At 40.9% G+C, this 16,840-nt stretch overlaps 1 protein-coding gene across 3 annotated transcripts in view; it reads left to right on the top strand.

Moving 5' to 3' along the window:
• LOC144025769 (protocadherin-1-like) overlaps positions 1–16,840 on the top strand; it is a 148,213-nt gene that overhangs the window by 110,139 nt on the left and 21,234 nt on the right. The window contains exon 5 of one of the 3 annotated variants that reach the window (XM_077532092.1): positions 3,943–4,220. The exons of the other annotated variants lie outside the window; for them this stretch is intronic. Coding sequence (XP_077388218.1) covers positions 3,943–4,001 — 59 coding nt within the window. The 3' untranslated portion in view covers positions 4,002–4,220. Of the gene's footprint in view, positions 1–3,942; positions 4,221–16,840 lie in introns of those variants that run through there. 3 annotated transcript variants of the gene reach the window in all.

The following is a 16,840-nucleotide window of genomic DNA, read 5'->3' as shown; positions in this document are numbered from 1 at the left end:
GATAGAAATCCAGAGTTCCTCGACTATTTGGCAGTTTCACTCGATCGCACGTTTTCCGTTTTTTTCGTCTTCTTACTAAGTCAGACAAGTAAAAAAAATCCGTTCGGCTTTACATGATAAGGATTTTTCAGCCGATCATTGGTCAGTAAGTTTGAAGAAAACGATAACCAATCACTGATACAATCAGAAGATGGAGCAATATCTCTTTAAAAAAAAAAAAAAAAAAAAACTTTTCTATTTACAGTCGACCGCTGCCATTCAGACAGAGATTGGCCCGGCCCAGGAATAACAAAAGCTCAACGTATAACCCATGACAATTACAATGCATGGGGAGCCGATCAATGACATCATCGATTGATCTGGCAAATGAACTAAGACATTACAGCCAATCAGATTTTGCATAAAATGCAAAATATTGTCAAATCCCGATCCAGCCAATCAGATTGGTGTAAAGTATCTGTTTGTTTGTTTGTTTGTTTGTTTGTTTGTTTATTTAGTGAGGGGAAACTCATTTTCCATAAACTGAAACCATGGACATGTTCAAATGTGCCGTTCAGTTTTCTAGAGTGTCCCAAAAATCCAAGTCCAGTGTGGGGAAATTCAACCGTTGCATACTTTCTAAGTTTTTCTTTTTATCTTAAATGGCTTCCCTTAGCCAGAATGTTGTGTCGCATTGTAGCCAAATGTTCAATCGTGGTGCATTCATGCACCTTTTAAAATCTATGTGGAAATAGGACACAAGTTGCCATGATGACAATCGATTATAGTTGACCAACAGAACACCCAGAACATATCAAAAGGGGAAATCTTGTGGAAACACTTGATCTGTTCAAACAAAATTACAACGTTTGGCATCTCCGATCAACCAGTCAACTCTGACATCGACTAGTGATGTCTTAATTTTTGATGTTACAAATGAATGTTTGTCTTTGGTCATGGCGTCATTAACCGACGAAGCACGTCGAGTATGCGTTAACGCCGCCCATGTTAACGACAACATGGCGCCCGGGTGAAGATCGCGATCCCCATTAAAGATTCATTTCCATGCGCATTCAAGGTGAGTGGCGGCCATTAGCGCGTTTTCGCATCTTGAAGGAGCTTGCGACCATCTTGTGAAAACGTCCGGCGGCTCGCAGGACTCCTTCGCCGACTTGGCTTGTTTGCTTGGAGGCAATCTGCTTGCGACACGCGCGCCGCTCATTAGCATAAAGCAAATATTTGCTGTATTTCCTCAGCGGAGTCGAAGTGACTGCAGTCAGAAGAGAGCGTTTGTAATGAGGAACACGTCAAACAAGCATCATTTTTATTTCATACTTCAATCACACTTTATTAGCGCTGGTAAATATACACAATCCGTGGATCTCTCCACGGACTAAAACGGCCACTTCTCTTCGAGTTGCGGTGTATTTTTGGTCAAAACGTTTTTGTGGGTCTACTCATGATGGACATGCTTACCAAATTTCAACGTTGGCGGTTGTTAGTGTAGCTGAGCCAGTACTCTTGGGTGTGACAACTTTTGTTGTGGATCTACTCATGTTGGACATTCATTCATTCATTCATTCTCTGAACTGTTTTTTGTTTTTGTTTTGGGTTTTTTTATACCAAATTTTGCATTGCTCAGTGAAACTGGTTTTGGTGAAAGTGTGTGGGGCTGACATTTTTATTTAACTCTAGTTTGATGCAAAGGAGACAATTCAGCCTAAAATGGCCGCTTTAGCCCAAAGCAGTCAACTTCATGTGTCTTTTTCTGACATGGATTCGAAAGACTTTTTTGTGGGTCTACTCATGATGGGCACATTGACCAAATTTAATTTTGTTAACTGTAACTGACTTCAGGGGCAGAAATGTTTATTTAAATCTAGTTTGGCTGCAAATGAGCCTAAAATGACTTCCTGTGTCTTTTTGAGTATGGCTATTTGAGGTTTTTTTGCGGGTCTACTCATGATGGGCACGTTTACCAAATTTCATTTTGTTAACTGTAACTGCCTTCGGGGGCTGAAATGTTTATTTAAATCTAGTTTGCTGCCAATTGGGGCTAAAAGGACTTCCTGTCTCTTTTTGGGCATGGCTACTTGAGACATTTTTTGTGGGTCTTCTCATCATAAATATGTCTACCAAATTTCATGTTACTACATAAGTGAAACAGGATTTGTGGGCTGTTTGTTGTTGTTTATTTAATGTAATAGGTGGCCTCAACTGAGGCACTTGAGCCTAAAATGGCTGTTTCAAAGCAAAATGGCAGACTTCCTGCTGCAATTCAGGCATTGTTTCTTCTTCAGACTTTTTTGGTGGCTCTACCCATGACAGACATGCTAATTAAATTTGATGTTTACAAGTTTACAGTAACTGCTGTTGGGAGATGAATTCTTAATCATTTTCAAAAGAATTATCAGGGAACCCGAACAAAAAAAAAAATTAACGCCTAACACCAGTTGCACTGATCAATGTAAAATTTGGTTGATATGTCTAATGGGATGCACAAAAAAGTCCGAAGGATGCCTGCCTTGCATTGGACAGGAAGTTGACCATTTTGGGCGAAATCCAAGGGTTTTGAAGAACTCCTCATTTAAAATGATCTTCATGGCCGTGGTTTAACCTTTCCCTCCTCTCACCTTTAAATGTTAACACCTTTTAAATGACACCTGGAAGCTGCTTTCATTGACCCACTTCCCACTTTGGTAAACGACATTTGTAGCATGAAAGAGGGGAAGTGGAGGAGAAGGAAGATCGCCTACAGTGCCGTACATGCGAGGGAAGGGAAGCAACAGATGGCAAATTTAGGGAAGTTGTGACATATTAGAACAGGGTGCGTTGGTATTTCTGTTTAGTTGCCTCCCTTGAAGAACCACATAAATTAAGCTTTTTTTTTTTTCTTAAAATGTTTTATCAAATAAACATTTCAGTGTGAAATTATGCCATGTAAAGTACACAATAAGTACATAATATAAGTAGGCCTATATAAAGTATAGCTAACACTTTCATAAAAAAAAAAAAAATGCAGATCATGCTGCTCAGAAATTTAGAAATGTGTCAGAAAATGCTGGGGAAATCTCCAAATCCTCACCTTTTGGATTAGTGGAAGCATGTGACCTGGTCCATGGCAAAAAAACAAGACAAAAAAAATCGAAACAATATCATAACTTTTAATGCTAACCTGCTAAATATGCATTTAAAAAAATAAAAAATAAATAAGTAAATGAGGAAAAATTAGCAAGCTGGCTGCTTTAATTCCGATGCTAACAATAGCTATCCGTGCTGTTTAGGAAATGTTTTACACATTTCACTTAACATTTTCCTAACCAAATACCCCAACTTCATCAAATCGTTGCTTTTGCATCATTTTTTTTTTTCATTTACTCGCCGAGTTCACACAATCTCTTAGCTAGGTTTGGCTAGCCCATTGTTATGGATGACAAGAAGTCCAAGCAAGTCAAATGGAAATAAAAAAACAACTTCTGAATGTCTCGATTTTAAAATGTGATGCTAACTTGATCAACAAATAAGCTGCTCGTCAGGCCATTGTAACACTAACCATGGCTAACTATGCTGTCTGTTTCTTTATTTTATATAAAAACAAAATGTCCTCATGTTTTTAGGTGATGTTTAATACGCATATTATTTGCATATTTAGCATTTTGTGTTATATTCTTTTTTTATGTAAATGATGAGAAATTTACTTTATATATATATATATATATATATATATATATATATATATATATATATATATATATATATATATATATAAACTCTCCTCCACGAATTAAGTTTGCTTTACTGCGCTGGTATATTTTTTCAAGCCACTTCTACTTTGAAATCCCATACCCCTATTTTTTGATTTTTTTTTTTTTTTTTTGTTGTTGCATGGATTGTGCTCTTGTGCCTGGCGTGTGCCGTGAGGTGAACTGAGGTGTAAGACGTTGCGTGTCTATCCTCTTGTAGGTGCAGCGTCGTCCAGCAGCCAGCCGGAGAGGGCGGCCGGACTAAAAAGACTTCCTTAAGACAAAAAAGTCCCAAAGAACAAACACTTTTTTTTTTGTCTTCTTCTTCTTCTTTTTCTTCTTCCTGGTCCATTTTAAACACTATTGTGCTTCTTTTGCTGCGCTTGTAAGGATTTTTCTTTTTTCTTTTTACACACTTGAATGACTTTTTGTGCTTTCTTGGAACAAGAAGAAAATCTCTTCAACAAGACAGAAATAAAATTTTTGGGACTTCGTGGACTCACTGGATTATCTGCTTCTTTTTTTTCCTTTTTTTTTTTTTTAATCATTGTTTTTCCTCGAGTGACAAGCAAACTCCCACTTCAGGGTTACCTTTTTTTTTTCTTTCTTTTTTTTAAATACTTTTTCTGTGCTTATTTCGGAGGTCAGGGTGAATATTCCGATGGCTCTCACTGGACAGAATTCCTGCCAGAAAAGTGAGAATTTTGTTTTTTGTTTAACTGGTCCTGAAGAATTTCACTGTTTGTGTACTGAAATATTTTTTAAAAGACTGTAAACCTGCTGGCCTAAAAACACCAGAGCTTTTTGCTTTTTATTCTTTGAGCACATTTGTAACATGTGATGTAAGAGGAAGTCCAGTCATAGTTTAAACAGGGTGTCCATGTAACCTCAATTATCCTTAACACAACCCCCAACCGTCTAATACTTATCCGTCCATAACTCCCTAACCGGATCACTAATTGTTAAATCTAGTTCCGTAAATTGAACAAACTTTAAGTCTCATAACCACTAACTCTAACCTCACTCGAATTAATCCTAAACAATTTACGTAGTAAGCCAGAGGTGGAGAATTCAGGTTCGGAATGTAAAAACCCCGCTAACAGTTTGGTAAATGAGCCCCAGGGAGCGGGTTGAGTAGGAACACCTGTGGCTAAAGCTACACAATAGCGGAGTTTTTACTTTATGGATCTGGATTTGCCATCTCCATAATAAACAAACCAACAACTTGAGACCCTAAACACAAATCTATCCCCTAATGAGATCTCGGGGTAGCCACTCAACCCCGAACTCACTAACTCTAACTGATCCTAACCCACTAACCCTAACCTTAAACTAAACTAACCACAGCCCCCTAACCCTAATCCGATACAAACCAAAAAACCCTGGCTGTCACCTTTGAATAACCTAAATCTAATACCTTAATTCAACCTGAACCCTAAGACTGTAACACTGACCCCATTCGGACCATTTAACTATAAACTTCTTTAGCCTAATTAATCCAACTAACTAACCCAAATCCTAATTGTAACCTATCCAAACTGCACTCGAGGGATCGCCACTAAGATAACGCTAACCATCCCTGAACCTCTAGTCTAGGATTCAACAACTTTTATTGAAATATTTTGAGAGCTCCTTCTGGAGTATTTATTATTGCAAAGAATTACCCGTTTGATACACACTTTTGAGAGGATGAATTTGCTCAAATTACCAATACACTAACCCTAATCCTGAGCGAATCCAACCCCAATAACCCTGATTAACCAAAGCCCCATCTGTAGCCAAAACCCTACCCCACTAACACGAACGCTACTGCCAACTACAAAAAGTTAAACTCTAACCACCTACACAAATTCTGCTCACCCGAACACAGTAGTCTGCCAAAGCCTAACCGGAACCTTTAAATATAATCTTAAGCCTAATAATAATAATTAAAAAAAAAGACACTGAATCCCTACATCCGCCGTTCAAGAATTCCACTGACACGATAAACTTTGACATACTTTGTTTGTGCTTTGTAAAAATCACTTCAAAAATGTGTCCACAAAAATTAACGCACAAAAAAAATTGGTATTACAGATTTGGTCTCCTCCTAATGGTCCCATTGGCAAATTCGTCGTGGCTTCCTGAAAGCTGCGGATGCCCTGTTCAAACATTTGACAACAAAACCACAAGACGTGTTCGTGTGATGTGTTCAAATAATGACAGCGACCTCATGATGGTTTTCTTAGCGCTTTAGCATTATCAGCATTTGCGTTCGCTGATATCAAAAACAAAATACCCTTCTCCCCAAAATCAACTTTTCCATTTGTTTGCTTGTTGAAGTCTATGATCTCAGCCGTTTCTCTGCTAGTTGCTAGGCTAGGTGGCCAGGCTAGCTTACTAGGCTATGTGGCTAGGGTAGAGCACTAGGCGAGGCTAGGTATGAGCTAGCTTCAGATAAGTGCAAGTGTTCTGAATTAAAACAACAACAAAACTGCCGTGTTGTTCTGGCGTGCTGTGACGGATTGATGGAATTCGTTTCCATCCAGGAAAATTCATTTGATATTCATGTAAATGAAGCTGCGAGCCTCGTAAGTCAAGCTTTCACTGTATTTGGAATGTTGTGGTGGGTTAAAGTGATAATAAGCGCTAACTGACAGTCCGTACAATACAAATGTATTGACACGTTTTCCTTCTATTAAGCTAATGAAACCATGAACTCATCGGGTTGGTTTGTTTGTTTAACAAATACTTTACAACAGAGTAATTAAACATACTCGTTTTCAAATAAGTCATGACTTGACTTGGCGCGTTAATTAACTGCTTGTTAACTTTTTTGTAAGCAAACTGCAAAGTGTTACTATGTAACGTCCCCAAAACATTGGCTCGGTTCATCATCTTAAGTCCCGCCCTCCACGCAAGCTGTCAATCAAGCCTCCTTCTCGTCAATGCCTAATAGTTGAATGAATATTTATTGCGTGTCTGTAACAGTAGTTTGTGTGTGCGTGCGTGCGTATTATGGGATGTAGTCTTGGGGGGTGTAGGAGGAGGTTTTTCCTGTGAATGTATTTATGATGATGATGATGATTAGGATTTGTTTTTATGACAATAAAGTCGTGCTGAGCTTATCTAGCGTGTTGATTCATGAAATTTGGCAGACATGTCGATCATGACCAGATCCACAAAAAAAAAAAAAAGTCTCAAGAAGCAATTTACAAAATGGCACTGGAACTCTGCCGTTTTGGTTTGTAGCAGACATTTTAAGTTCATTTTGGACATTCACACCAATGACATAATTCAGCCCCTTTTTAATCTCAGTAGGCTGGGCGGTATGAAATTTGGCAGACGTGTCTGTCAATAGAAGATGCACAAAAAAAAAAAGTCTCAAGATGCCATGCCTGAAAAGACACAGGAAGTCTGCCATTTTTGTTTGAAACAGACATTTTAACCTCATTTTGGCCATTCACACAAATGTAAAAATCAGACCCCAAATCTAGTTTGACTTGGCATTATGAAATTTGGCAAACATGCCTACCATGAGCAGATACAAAAAAAAAAAAAAAAAAAAAAAAAAAGTCAAAAGAAGCCATGCCTGAAAGGATAAAGCAAGTCTGCCATTCTTGGTCTTGGACGAAGTTTTGACACCTTGCCACTAGGGGTGGGAACCTCTGGCTACCTCACGATACGATACGATATGTGATTATTACAAGGCTGACGATAATGATTATCTCATGATATAACGATACTGTGATTATCGATATATTGGTCAGGTCATAAATACACGATTTATCTATGATAAAACTACTCAAGATATAAACTGATGTTTTTTTTTTTCAAGAAGAAAAGAGTTTCTTTTTGTACCATCAGTGAAACACAAAATGAGTACTTTAGCGTATATTTTTTTAAACAAATACAAATGGCTTTTGAACAGAGACCACTTTGTCAACAAATTTGGTCTTTCTTAAACACTATTGTCATGCAACATGTCAGTCGTTTCATTTTATAAACTGTGACACATTTTTTTATGTAACATTGCAAAAGTCAATTAATAAAATTACTTATTAAATCAATATTAATTAATATTCCTCAGTAATTGTATGCTTAAAAAAAATATGTTTTAAAATGTTAAAATTGAACATATAATCCGCATTTTTCATAGAAAGGTATGCAAGAGTGAGTCAGTTGCTGGACAGACAAATGTCTTCCACAAGTCAAAGAGCGCTCATGATTCTTCTTCAACTTGCGCCCATTTTCCTCGCCACTCTTATGAGGGGCTCCCCCTAGCAGCCTGCCAAGTAATTGCTCAATAAGTAATGAACAATGGAGCCGTTATAGTGGCTGTATATTAACTACAAATATTGTGATACTTGCATAGGCGTATCGATAATCTATCGGGAGACAAAATATCACGATATATCGTGATATCGATAAATCATCACAGTCCTACTTGCCACACAACGGAATGTTTTATTTTACCAAGTGCATTAAATTATCAAACAAAACACAAATATGACATTCCACGTATCTATCTTGACATTTTTGTTAAGAGCCTTGGTGGATGTCTTCACTAGAGTCAAAAAATCTCGTTCCGTATTTTTGTGGTTTTAAAATGATTGATCTTGGTCTCATTTTTTTTTTTTTTTTTTTTTTTTTTTTTATACAGCAGAAATCTGGCATCTGAACAGTGGTGTGTAGACTTTGGTGATTCTTGGGTGTCATTGGAATCATCCATCCATCCATCCATCCATCCATCCATCCATCCACTTACATCAACAAAAATGGTCACAACTGCTAAATCAATTTGTCATATTTGTGTTTTTGTTTATTTCATTGATTGAATTCATGAAACAGCAGCCTCGCTATAAATCCTGCTAAGCGTGTCCTATTAAGCCAGTGGCGTCCCAAGACTTTTGCCCACGGCTGTGCATTTTTATACATCGCGAGCCATTTGTATTTTAATTGAGGTTTCGCTAATAATTAACATTCCCATGCTCACATTTTTAATCTCATTTGGTTTCGGGCCCTTTTTTGGGATCATGAACGTCGTCGGATGGTGCCGCTTCCTATCGCAATTTATGTTGCGTTATCTTTGCTGGCAAATAGCCAGCTAAGAATGTATCGTGTGTGTGTGTGTGTGTGCGTGTTCATACTTCGTGCTGCTGTTATATTTTAATTAAAGTTGAACAGCGGGCTTAATTACAGCCATGATAAACAACATCTTTCTCGTTCGCGCTCGCTCGTCTTCAAAGCTCGGCCAAATGCACGCGCGCTCGCACACACGCGTGTGCGGTGATGTAGCACATGTGAGTTTATGGCTCTTAATGAAAACTGAGGCCACAGTCCCAGAATCCCAACACTAATCACCATCCCACTCTCTGGACGCCGCACATGCACACACGCACCAACACTGATACTGTGTGCGTGTGTCGTTTTGTGTATGCGCGCATGTGTGTGTAGTCATCCATCTCCGCACGAGAAGGCAGTGTGCGTGTGTGTGTGTGTCACAAGTCAAGCGTGCAACACAGCGGCTGGATTTTTCCTTTTAAGTCAAATAAATAAATAAATAGGTCAAAAGACCCCTTATGATGATGGTTACAAATGGATCACGTTTTTCCCTGCCCGGACGCGGGTCACCGGCGCCCCCCTCTGGAGCTAGGCCTGGAGGTGGGGCTCAAAGGCGAGCGTCTGGTGGCCGGGCCTTTGCCCATGGGGTCCTTTTCCTATGGGCTCACCACCTGTGGGAGGGGCCAAAGGGGTCGGTGCGTAGAGAGCTGGGTGGCGGCCAAAGGACCTTGCCGGTCTGATCCCCGGCTACAGAAGCTAGCTCTTCGGACACGGAATGTCACCTCTCCGGCGGGAAAGGAGCCCAAACTGGTGTGCGAGGCAGAGAAATTACGACTAGATATAGTCGGACCCCCCTCCACACACGGCATGGACTCTGGTACCAATCCTCTCAAGAGGGGTTGGACTCTCTTCCACTCTGGAGTTGCCCATGGTGAGAGGCGCAGAGCAGGTGTGGGGATAGTTATTGCCCCCCGGCTTGGCGCCTGTACATTGGGGTTCACCCCGGTAGACAAGAGGGTAACCTCCCTCCGTCTTTGTCAGGAGCTAGGAAGTGTGGTGGTGGACCCAAATGCAGGAGGCGGACGAGTCAGGGAGGCAGAGGTGCTCAAAAGGAGTAAATTTAATTAAACAAAAAACTAAAGTGGCAAACAGGCTTGGTGACAAGGAATAACAAAATACAGACGAGAAAAAACTATACAGGAGCAGACTAAACTATGACAACATGAACGTGGGGAAACAAGAATAATGAACCGACAAGAACTGAAGCGAAAACCGAAAACTAAGTACACACACTAATTACACACGACGAGACACAGCTGGGCAAGACACAAGTGGAAGGGGGTGCTGATTGGTTGGCACATGAGGAAGGGCAGGCAAACACAGGTGGACATGGAAAGGCTTAACGAGACTAGGGAAAATCAGGAAATCAGAACATAAACATGACAAACTAAAAACCCAACAAAAACAAAGCAAAACCCACCCTAAACAGAACCAAAACATGACAGTCTTCTTTTCTGACTCAGAATACCCACCCTTTTTGGAGTCCTTGGAGGGTGTCCTGGAGAACGCTCCCCCTGGGGAGTCCCTCATTTTGTTGGGGCACTTCAACTCTCAACTGGGCAATGAGAGTGAGACCTTGAGGGGCATGATTGGGAGGAACGGCCCCCCCGAACAGAAGCCGAGCAGTGTTCTGTTATTGGACTTCTGTGGACTGTCCATGACAAACACCATGTTCAAACATAAGGGTGTCCATATGTGCACTTGGCACGAGGACACCCTAGGCCGCAGTTCGATGATCGACTTTGTAGTCGTGTCATCCATTTGCGGACGCATGTTTTGGACACTCGGGTGAAGAGAGGGGCGGAGCTGTCAACTGATCACCACCTGGTGGTGTGTTGGATTCGATGGTGGGGGGAAATGCCAGTCAGACCTGGCAGACCCAAACGCATTGTAAGGGTTTGCTGGGAACGTCTGTGGTGAAGAAGGAGCTGAGTCAAAAGGCGAAGCTCTTGATCAGTCAATCTACGTTCCTACCCTCACCTATGGTCACGAGCTGTGGGTCGTGACCGAAAGAACAAGATCAAGCGGCCAAAATGAGTTTCCTCCGCAGAGTCTCCGGGCTCTCCCTTAGAGATAGGGTGAGAAGCTCGGTCATCCGGGAGGGACTCAGAGTCGAGCCGCTGCTCCTCCACATTGAGAGGAGCCAGCTGAGGTGGCTCGGGCATCTGGTTCGAATGCCTCCTGGGCGCCTCCCTGGAGAGGTGTTCCGGGCATGTCCGACTGGCAGAAGGCCCCGGGGATGACCCAGGACACACTGGAGAGACTATGTCTCTCGGCTGGCCTGGGAGCGCCTTGGGATCCCTCAGGATGAGCTGGTTGAAGTGGTTGGGGAGAGGGAAGTCTGGGCTTCCCTCCTAAAGCTACTGCCCCCGCGACCCGACCCCGGATAAGCGGTAGTAAATGGATGGATGGATGGATGGATGGATGGATGGATGGATGGATGGATGGATGGATGGATGGATGGATGGATAAATAAAAAAATAAATAAATACATAAATAAAATATAAGCCCCTGCAGCCAATTTTACTCAACATGAAATCTTAAGAATTCGGCCATTTTGTTTTGAAGTTGCCACTTTAGGATGATTTATATAGCTTCATTATTCTTTCAAATGAAGCCCAAATGAGTTTTAAGTACCATGAGGCTTAAAACCAGCATTTTTCCAATTTCCACATTTTAAGATGACAACTAACCAACATCAAACTGAACTGGGGTTTCAAAAGATGAATTTTCGTATTTTAAGATTTTGCACAATCTAGAAATAAGATAAATGGAAAAAGTATGAAAACAGAAGTGCGTTTCATTATACTTATACTTATACTTATACTTACTAAGCTCATTTTTAATCTTTCCAATATTCTGATATCCAAATTCAGTGGTTTAGCGGGTAGAGTGCCGACCCTCAGACCCTCAGAGGTTGTGGGTTCAATCCTGGCCTCAGACAATAAAAATGTGACCTGTTACTTCCCTGCTTGACACTCAGGCAAAGTTATCCAAGAGTACAAAAAATACACATGTATTTTAAGAAAATAGTTCTATTTATTACAGCTTGGAAAAAGTCAAATTAACCTGTTTTTTGTATAAAAATACTTTTTACAGGTAAATTTAAGTACATTTTTCCTGTTCTGTTGGCAGATAATTTTGCTTAATTAAAGTGATAATTTTCTTATTTTACTATATTTTTTCCTTCAATTTTCCACTGTCCTTTTTGCAGTATATTGTTTTACGTTTGCTTTTGTTGCGCAAGTTCTCTCTTTTTTTTTTTTTTTAACAAGAAAATACTTAGCAGCTACTTGCTATCTTTTCTTCGCTGTCTAACATTGCGTAGCAGCTTCCCTCGGGAGGCAAAAAAACCCGTTGAAAAGGAGAGGAAACGTTGATTTTTAACCGCAGCCAAATGAAGGCCGGCGTGAGTACTAATAAAAGCACTGCGGCGCGCGCGTTAACGACGGCAGATAAAGCTAACCAAGTGTTTAGCGGTCCGCGCGTCACAAATTAACAGCGTCGGGAGCGGTGCCGGCGTGTTTTTTTTTTTTTGGCGCCGTGAATCAGAGAATAATGAGAGTTTATTAAGCGCTCGCCCCACTCAAAGTGGCAGTGCGAAATGGACGTTAAAAAGCTCGGCGCTAATTTAATTTTCTTTTTTTTTTCTTTTCTTTTTTTTTTCTTTTCTATTTTTTACGAGCTGCACACTGTCTGCATCTGCAAGCGCTAAAGGGGTCGTATTCGCACATCGGATGCGCGTATGGGAAGAAATGTGACAGTAAATCATAGCGATCCGCCCACAGAGAATTTCATTAGCCCCTTTCTCGCTTCCCATCAAAGCCGACTTGCGTGAAATGAGCTAACACGGGGAACAGAAGCGAAGGAGAGCTGTTAATTTCCTGGCTTTGGAGGTGGTATTAAAGGTTGAACAGAGGTGAACTGGTGGCTGTGTGAAAGGGTATAGCAGGGACAGGGATGTGAGGTTTATGACATTTATGACTTTCTTGTCAAGCCCTCTTGTGCTGTAAGGAATTGTTGCTCTTGATGGCTTCCACCAGACGCTAATGACGTCACACACATCAAAACATTTTCTCGCTGTTGGGTGCAAATTGACACAAAATATGGAAAACGAAGAACATCTGCTAATTTTGATGGCTTTTGAGGTAGTAGCAGGTGGTTGTGTGAAAGGGTATAATGTGGAAATCTTATCATGTTGTGTTGAATGTGTTTGTCATTTTATACCCTGCGTTACTGTTCTGTGTGAAATGTTCTGAACTGGGGGACGAAAGTGGTCTGTGAATTTTCCGGCATTTGAGGTATTATCAGTGGCCAAACAGTACTTTTTTCTGTGTCGTAATATAGAGTAGTTTCCTGTCGTACAATAACTTCACATATCGTCCTAGACACCGGCGCTGACTTTATTACATCTTTAAACCCCCTTTTTACACTGCCCATCAAAATCTGCTCTTTCCTACCTGGCTACTCAGTGTGTGTGAAATATAACAAACACAGAGTGTAGAAGACGAAGATCTGTTAATTTCCTGGTGACTGAGGTTGTATTAAAAGTGTAACAGAGAAGAAACAGCAGTTGTGTGCGGAAAGCTGGGACCGACCGGGATGCGTAACATTTTTAACACCTATAAACTGATTTCTGTTGTGTTAAAAAGCAATTGTCAATGTCGGACAACCGTTTCAAAGATGTTTGTGAACAAATGCAATTGCTAGCGAGGTACCTTTTTTCATCTCCCTTTAAATTGAGACGGAAGCTCTGATTTCCGAACTTCCCTGAAGGCACCTGACTGGATTTGATCGATGGACGGATGGACTTGAGTTACTGTGTGAGAGGGGCTTTCAGACTGTCCCCGAAGGGCAAAAACGCAAGCGAGCGCAATAGATGAATCGACATCATACAGGTAGATAGATCGTTTGCCGTATTTGGAACAATCTCTCACACCGGAAAACTCTGATTTCAGAGTGTCCCTGAAGGGGACACCCGACACAGATAGATGGAGGAACGTCAAATACACTTCAAACCCACAAATGTTGACCACCAACGACAGACAAAAAAAAAAAAAAAAATGGTTGCCACCATTTTGAAATATTATCTAACTCACTGAGTTGCCATTAGGGCTGCACAATATATCGAAAAAATACCGATATCACGATATTGGCTTATGCAATATGCATATCACAAAGACATGCAATAAGTCAGGTTTACCTGTTTAATATTTATTAAAAATGACAAAAAAGGAGAGAAGACACTCAGTTCAAAGCTCGCGAGGAGGGAGGAGAGGAACTGACTGAAACAATTCACTACTGCACTCTCTGAAAAAAAATCCCCTCTTTCACCCTCTCTTTTTATTTGGTTTCCACGTCCCTAGTTCCATGGGTGTTCCAACCCTAATAATACACATACAAAACATAGTACAAAACAGTGTACTTAACGAAAATGTGTATTGCCGTCCAATAGTTGAACATTATCAAGAGGTAATTACAATTAAGATTACATTGAGTTTGATTATTTGCCGCATGAAAAAAAATTAATTATTTCGTTGGCTAATAAAAATGTCATTTCTTTAGGTACATGTTAAATATCGCAATAATATCGATATCACTATATTCATCAACTATATCCCCTATAGCATTTTTTTTTCCAATATCGTGCAGCCCTAGTTGCCATTTTTAAATCAGGCGAGAAGAAACATTAGCACAAAGTAGCTTCAAGAAAGTCTTTTAAAAAGTATTTTCAAACCTGCAGCCACCCTGTAAAAAGTCTGAGTGTGTGTGTGCGTATGGTTGCGTGTGTGTGTCTTTGTGAGTGTCCTGACTGTCCTCCTTAATGAGGAAACACAGAGTCGACTAGTTTGTAGAAAGAACCTTCCAACCTCCATTACTGCAATAGTTACAGTGTGTGCTTCAAGTGCGTGCGCGTGTGTGCATTTTGTGTGTCCCAGCCTGTCCCCAGTAAACAGCGACGTCTCATTAAAGCTTTCTGCTCGGCTGCCGGCGACTCCTGCAGACCACCACGATAATCCACTTCCCTGAACACGCACTACTACACGCACACGATGGACACGTGTGCGCACACACACACATGCACGCACACTGGCAGTACCTTGGCGGTCACCTGTGGAGAAGATGAGAGAACAGAGAGATGAGAGTGTGATGGAGGAGGAGGAGGAAGGGGGACATGAGTAAATATGATGTTTGACTTGGTTGTACCCGAGGAGGAAAATGGGGCGGGGCAATGCGAGGGGGTGGTTGTTCTGGAGAAGAGACAAAAGGATCTAGATGTGGAAAGAGGACAGTTGTGATTGAAGATGACAACGGGAAATGGAGGAGAGCCGAGAGAAGATCTAAAGGAGCGCCAGGGGAGATTTGATGTACACATGATAGACGAGATCGAGGAGAGCGGAGGGGAGATCTAAAGTAGAAGCGGGATCTTGAATAGAAAAAAAAAATGTACAAAAGAACTGAGGGGATCAAGAGCGGAGGGAAGATCAAGAGCAGGAGAGAGAAGATCTAGACGAGACGATTTAAAGAAGGAAGATCAAGAGAAAGGAGAACCAGAGGTGGGAGGAATATCAACAAAACAGGAGCTTGAGAGAGACAGGGAGAAGAGGGAAAGTGGGAGAAAGCAGATCTAGAAGATAGAGAGGTGACCTAGAGGGGAAGAGAGGAAGCAAGTCGTCGAGTATGAGGGCTGTTGCGGAGGAGTGGAAGAAGAGCGTTCGACTTTAAAAATGGAGGAGAGATGGGATGTAAATAAGATGGGACGAGATCTAGAGGAGAGATGAAAGATCTAGAGATAGAAGCGATCAAGAGAGAGCAAAGAGACAAGCTGGTGAGTAGATCTGGAAAAGAGTGTAGAAAAGTCGAGAAGAAATATCAAGAGAACGATCGAGGAGCAGAAGAGGTAAGAGAGAATAAAAAGTGGGATCTAGAGGAGCTAGAAGCTGTCCTAGCGAGCAGAGTAGAGATATGTGTCCTAGAGTAGAAGAGAAGTGTTCCAGATTAGGTCAAGACTGGAGACTTAGAAGAGAAGGAAAGTCGAAGCGATCTTGAGAAGGAGAGAGGGCAAACTAGATACTGGAGTCATCTAGAGGAGAGTGATAAGGTCTAGAGTAGAAGAGTGGAGCTCTAGCGATTGAGCGGGTGGAAAAGGAGAGAGGAGATCTTGGAAAAGAGAGAAGATCTGAGACCTCGAGGAGAGAGTAAAATTCTAGACGACAAGACAGGAGGTCTGGAGGAGAAAAGAGAATGAGGGGCGGTCGAGAGTATGTGAAGAGATGAGATCTAGAGTAGGAGAAAATGGGAGATCAAGAAGACAGGAGATTAGATCAAGAGGGGAAAAGAGATCTCGAGGAGACATGAAGAAATCTCAGATGTAGACAAGAGTAGAATATGAGGGGTCTAGAGGAGAAAGGGGAGCTAGCGGCAGGCTACAGGAAGTGAGTTTAGAGCAGCGGTGTCCAAACTACGGCCCGGGGCCCATTTGCGGCCCGCCGTCCATCTTTCAGTGGCCCGCAACATATGCTAAAAATGGCATTTGACTCAGTTCAAATAAAATAAACAAAACAAAAATGTTTGGAGATGGTCAAACTAAGACAGGAAGGTATTGAAAAACAGGTGCCATTAAAGGTTATTTTAGTTAACTAAAACTAATGAAAAAACTCAAATTCAGAAAAACAATATTGTTACCGAAATAAAATAAAAACGAAAATACTTTTTAAAAACCTAAAAGTAACTAAAACTATATTTTATGTTTACAAAACTAACTAAAACTAACTGGCAAAAATGTCATTTGTTTTAGTCTTTGGTAATTAATTTAATGCATGAGCCTTTGGGGATGATTTTAAATGCGATTTTTAGTAGATTTATTTGGATATAAACCGGAATAATGACGTTTGAAAGTATGTCACACAAAAGTGACGCCGTCTAGCCAAAAGAAAAGCACCTTCAGATGACGTTGCTCCCGTGGTGTTTTTTAAATGTTGTGCACAAGTAATAACGTTTTTAAAAATAACTAA

Source organism: Festucalex cinctus, chromosome 9 (assembly GCF_051991245.1).
Source record: "Festucalex cinctus isolate MCC-2025b chromosome 9, RoL_Fcin_1.0, whole genome shotgun sequence".
Classification (NCBI taxonomy): domain Eukaryota; kingdom Metazoa; phylum Chordata; class Actinopteri; order Syngnathiformes; family Syngnathidae; genus Festucalex; species Festucalex cinctus.
This window is presented reverse-complemented; position numbering and strand designations above follow the sequence as displayed.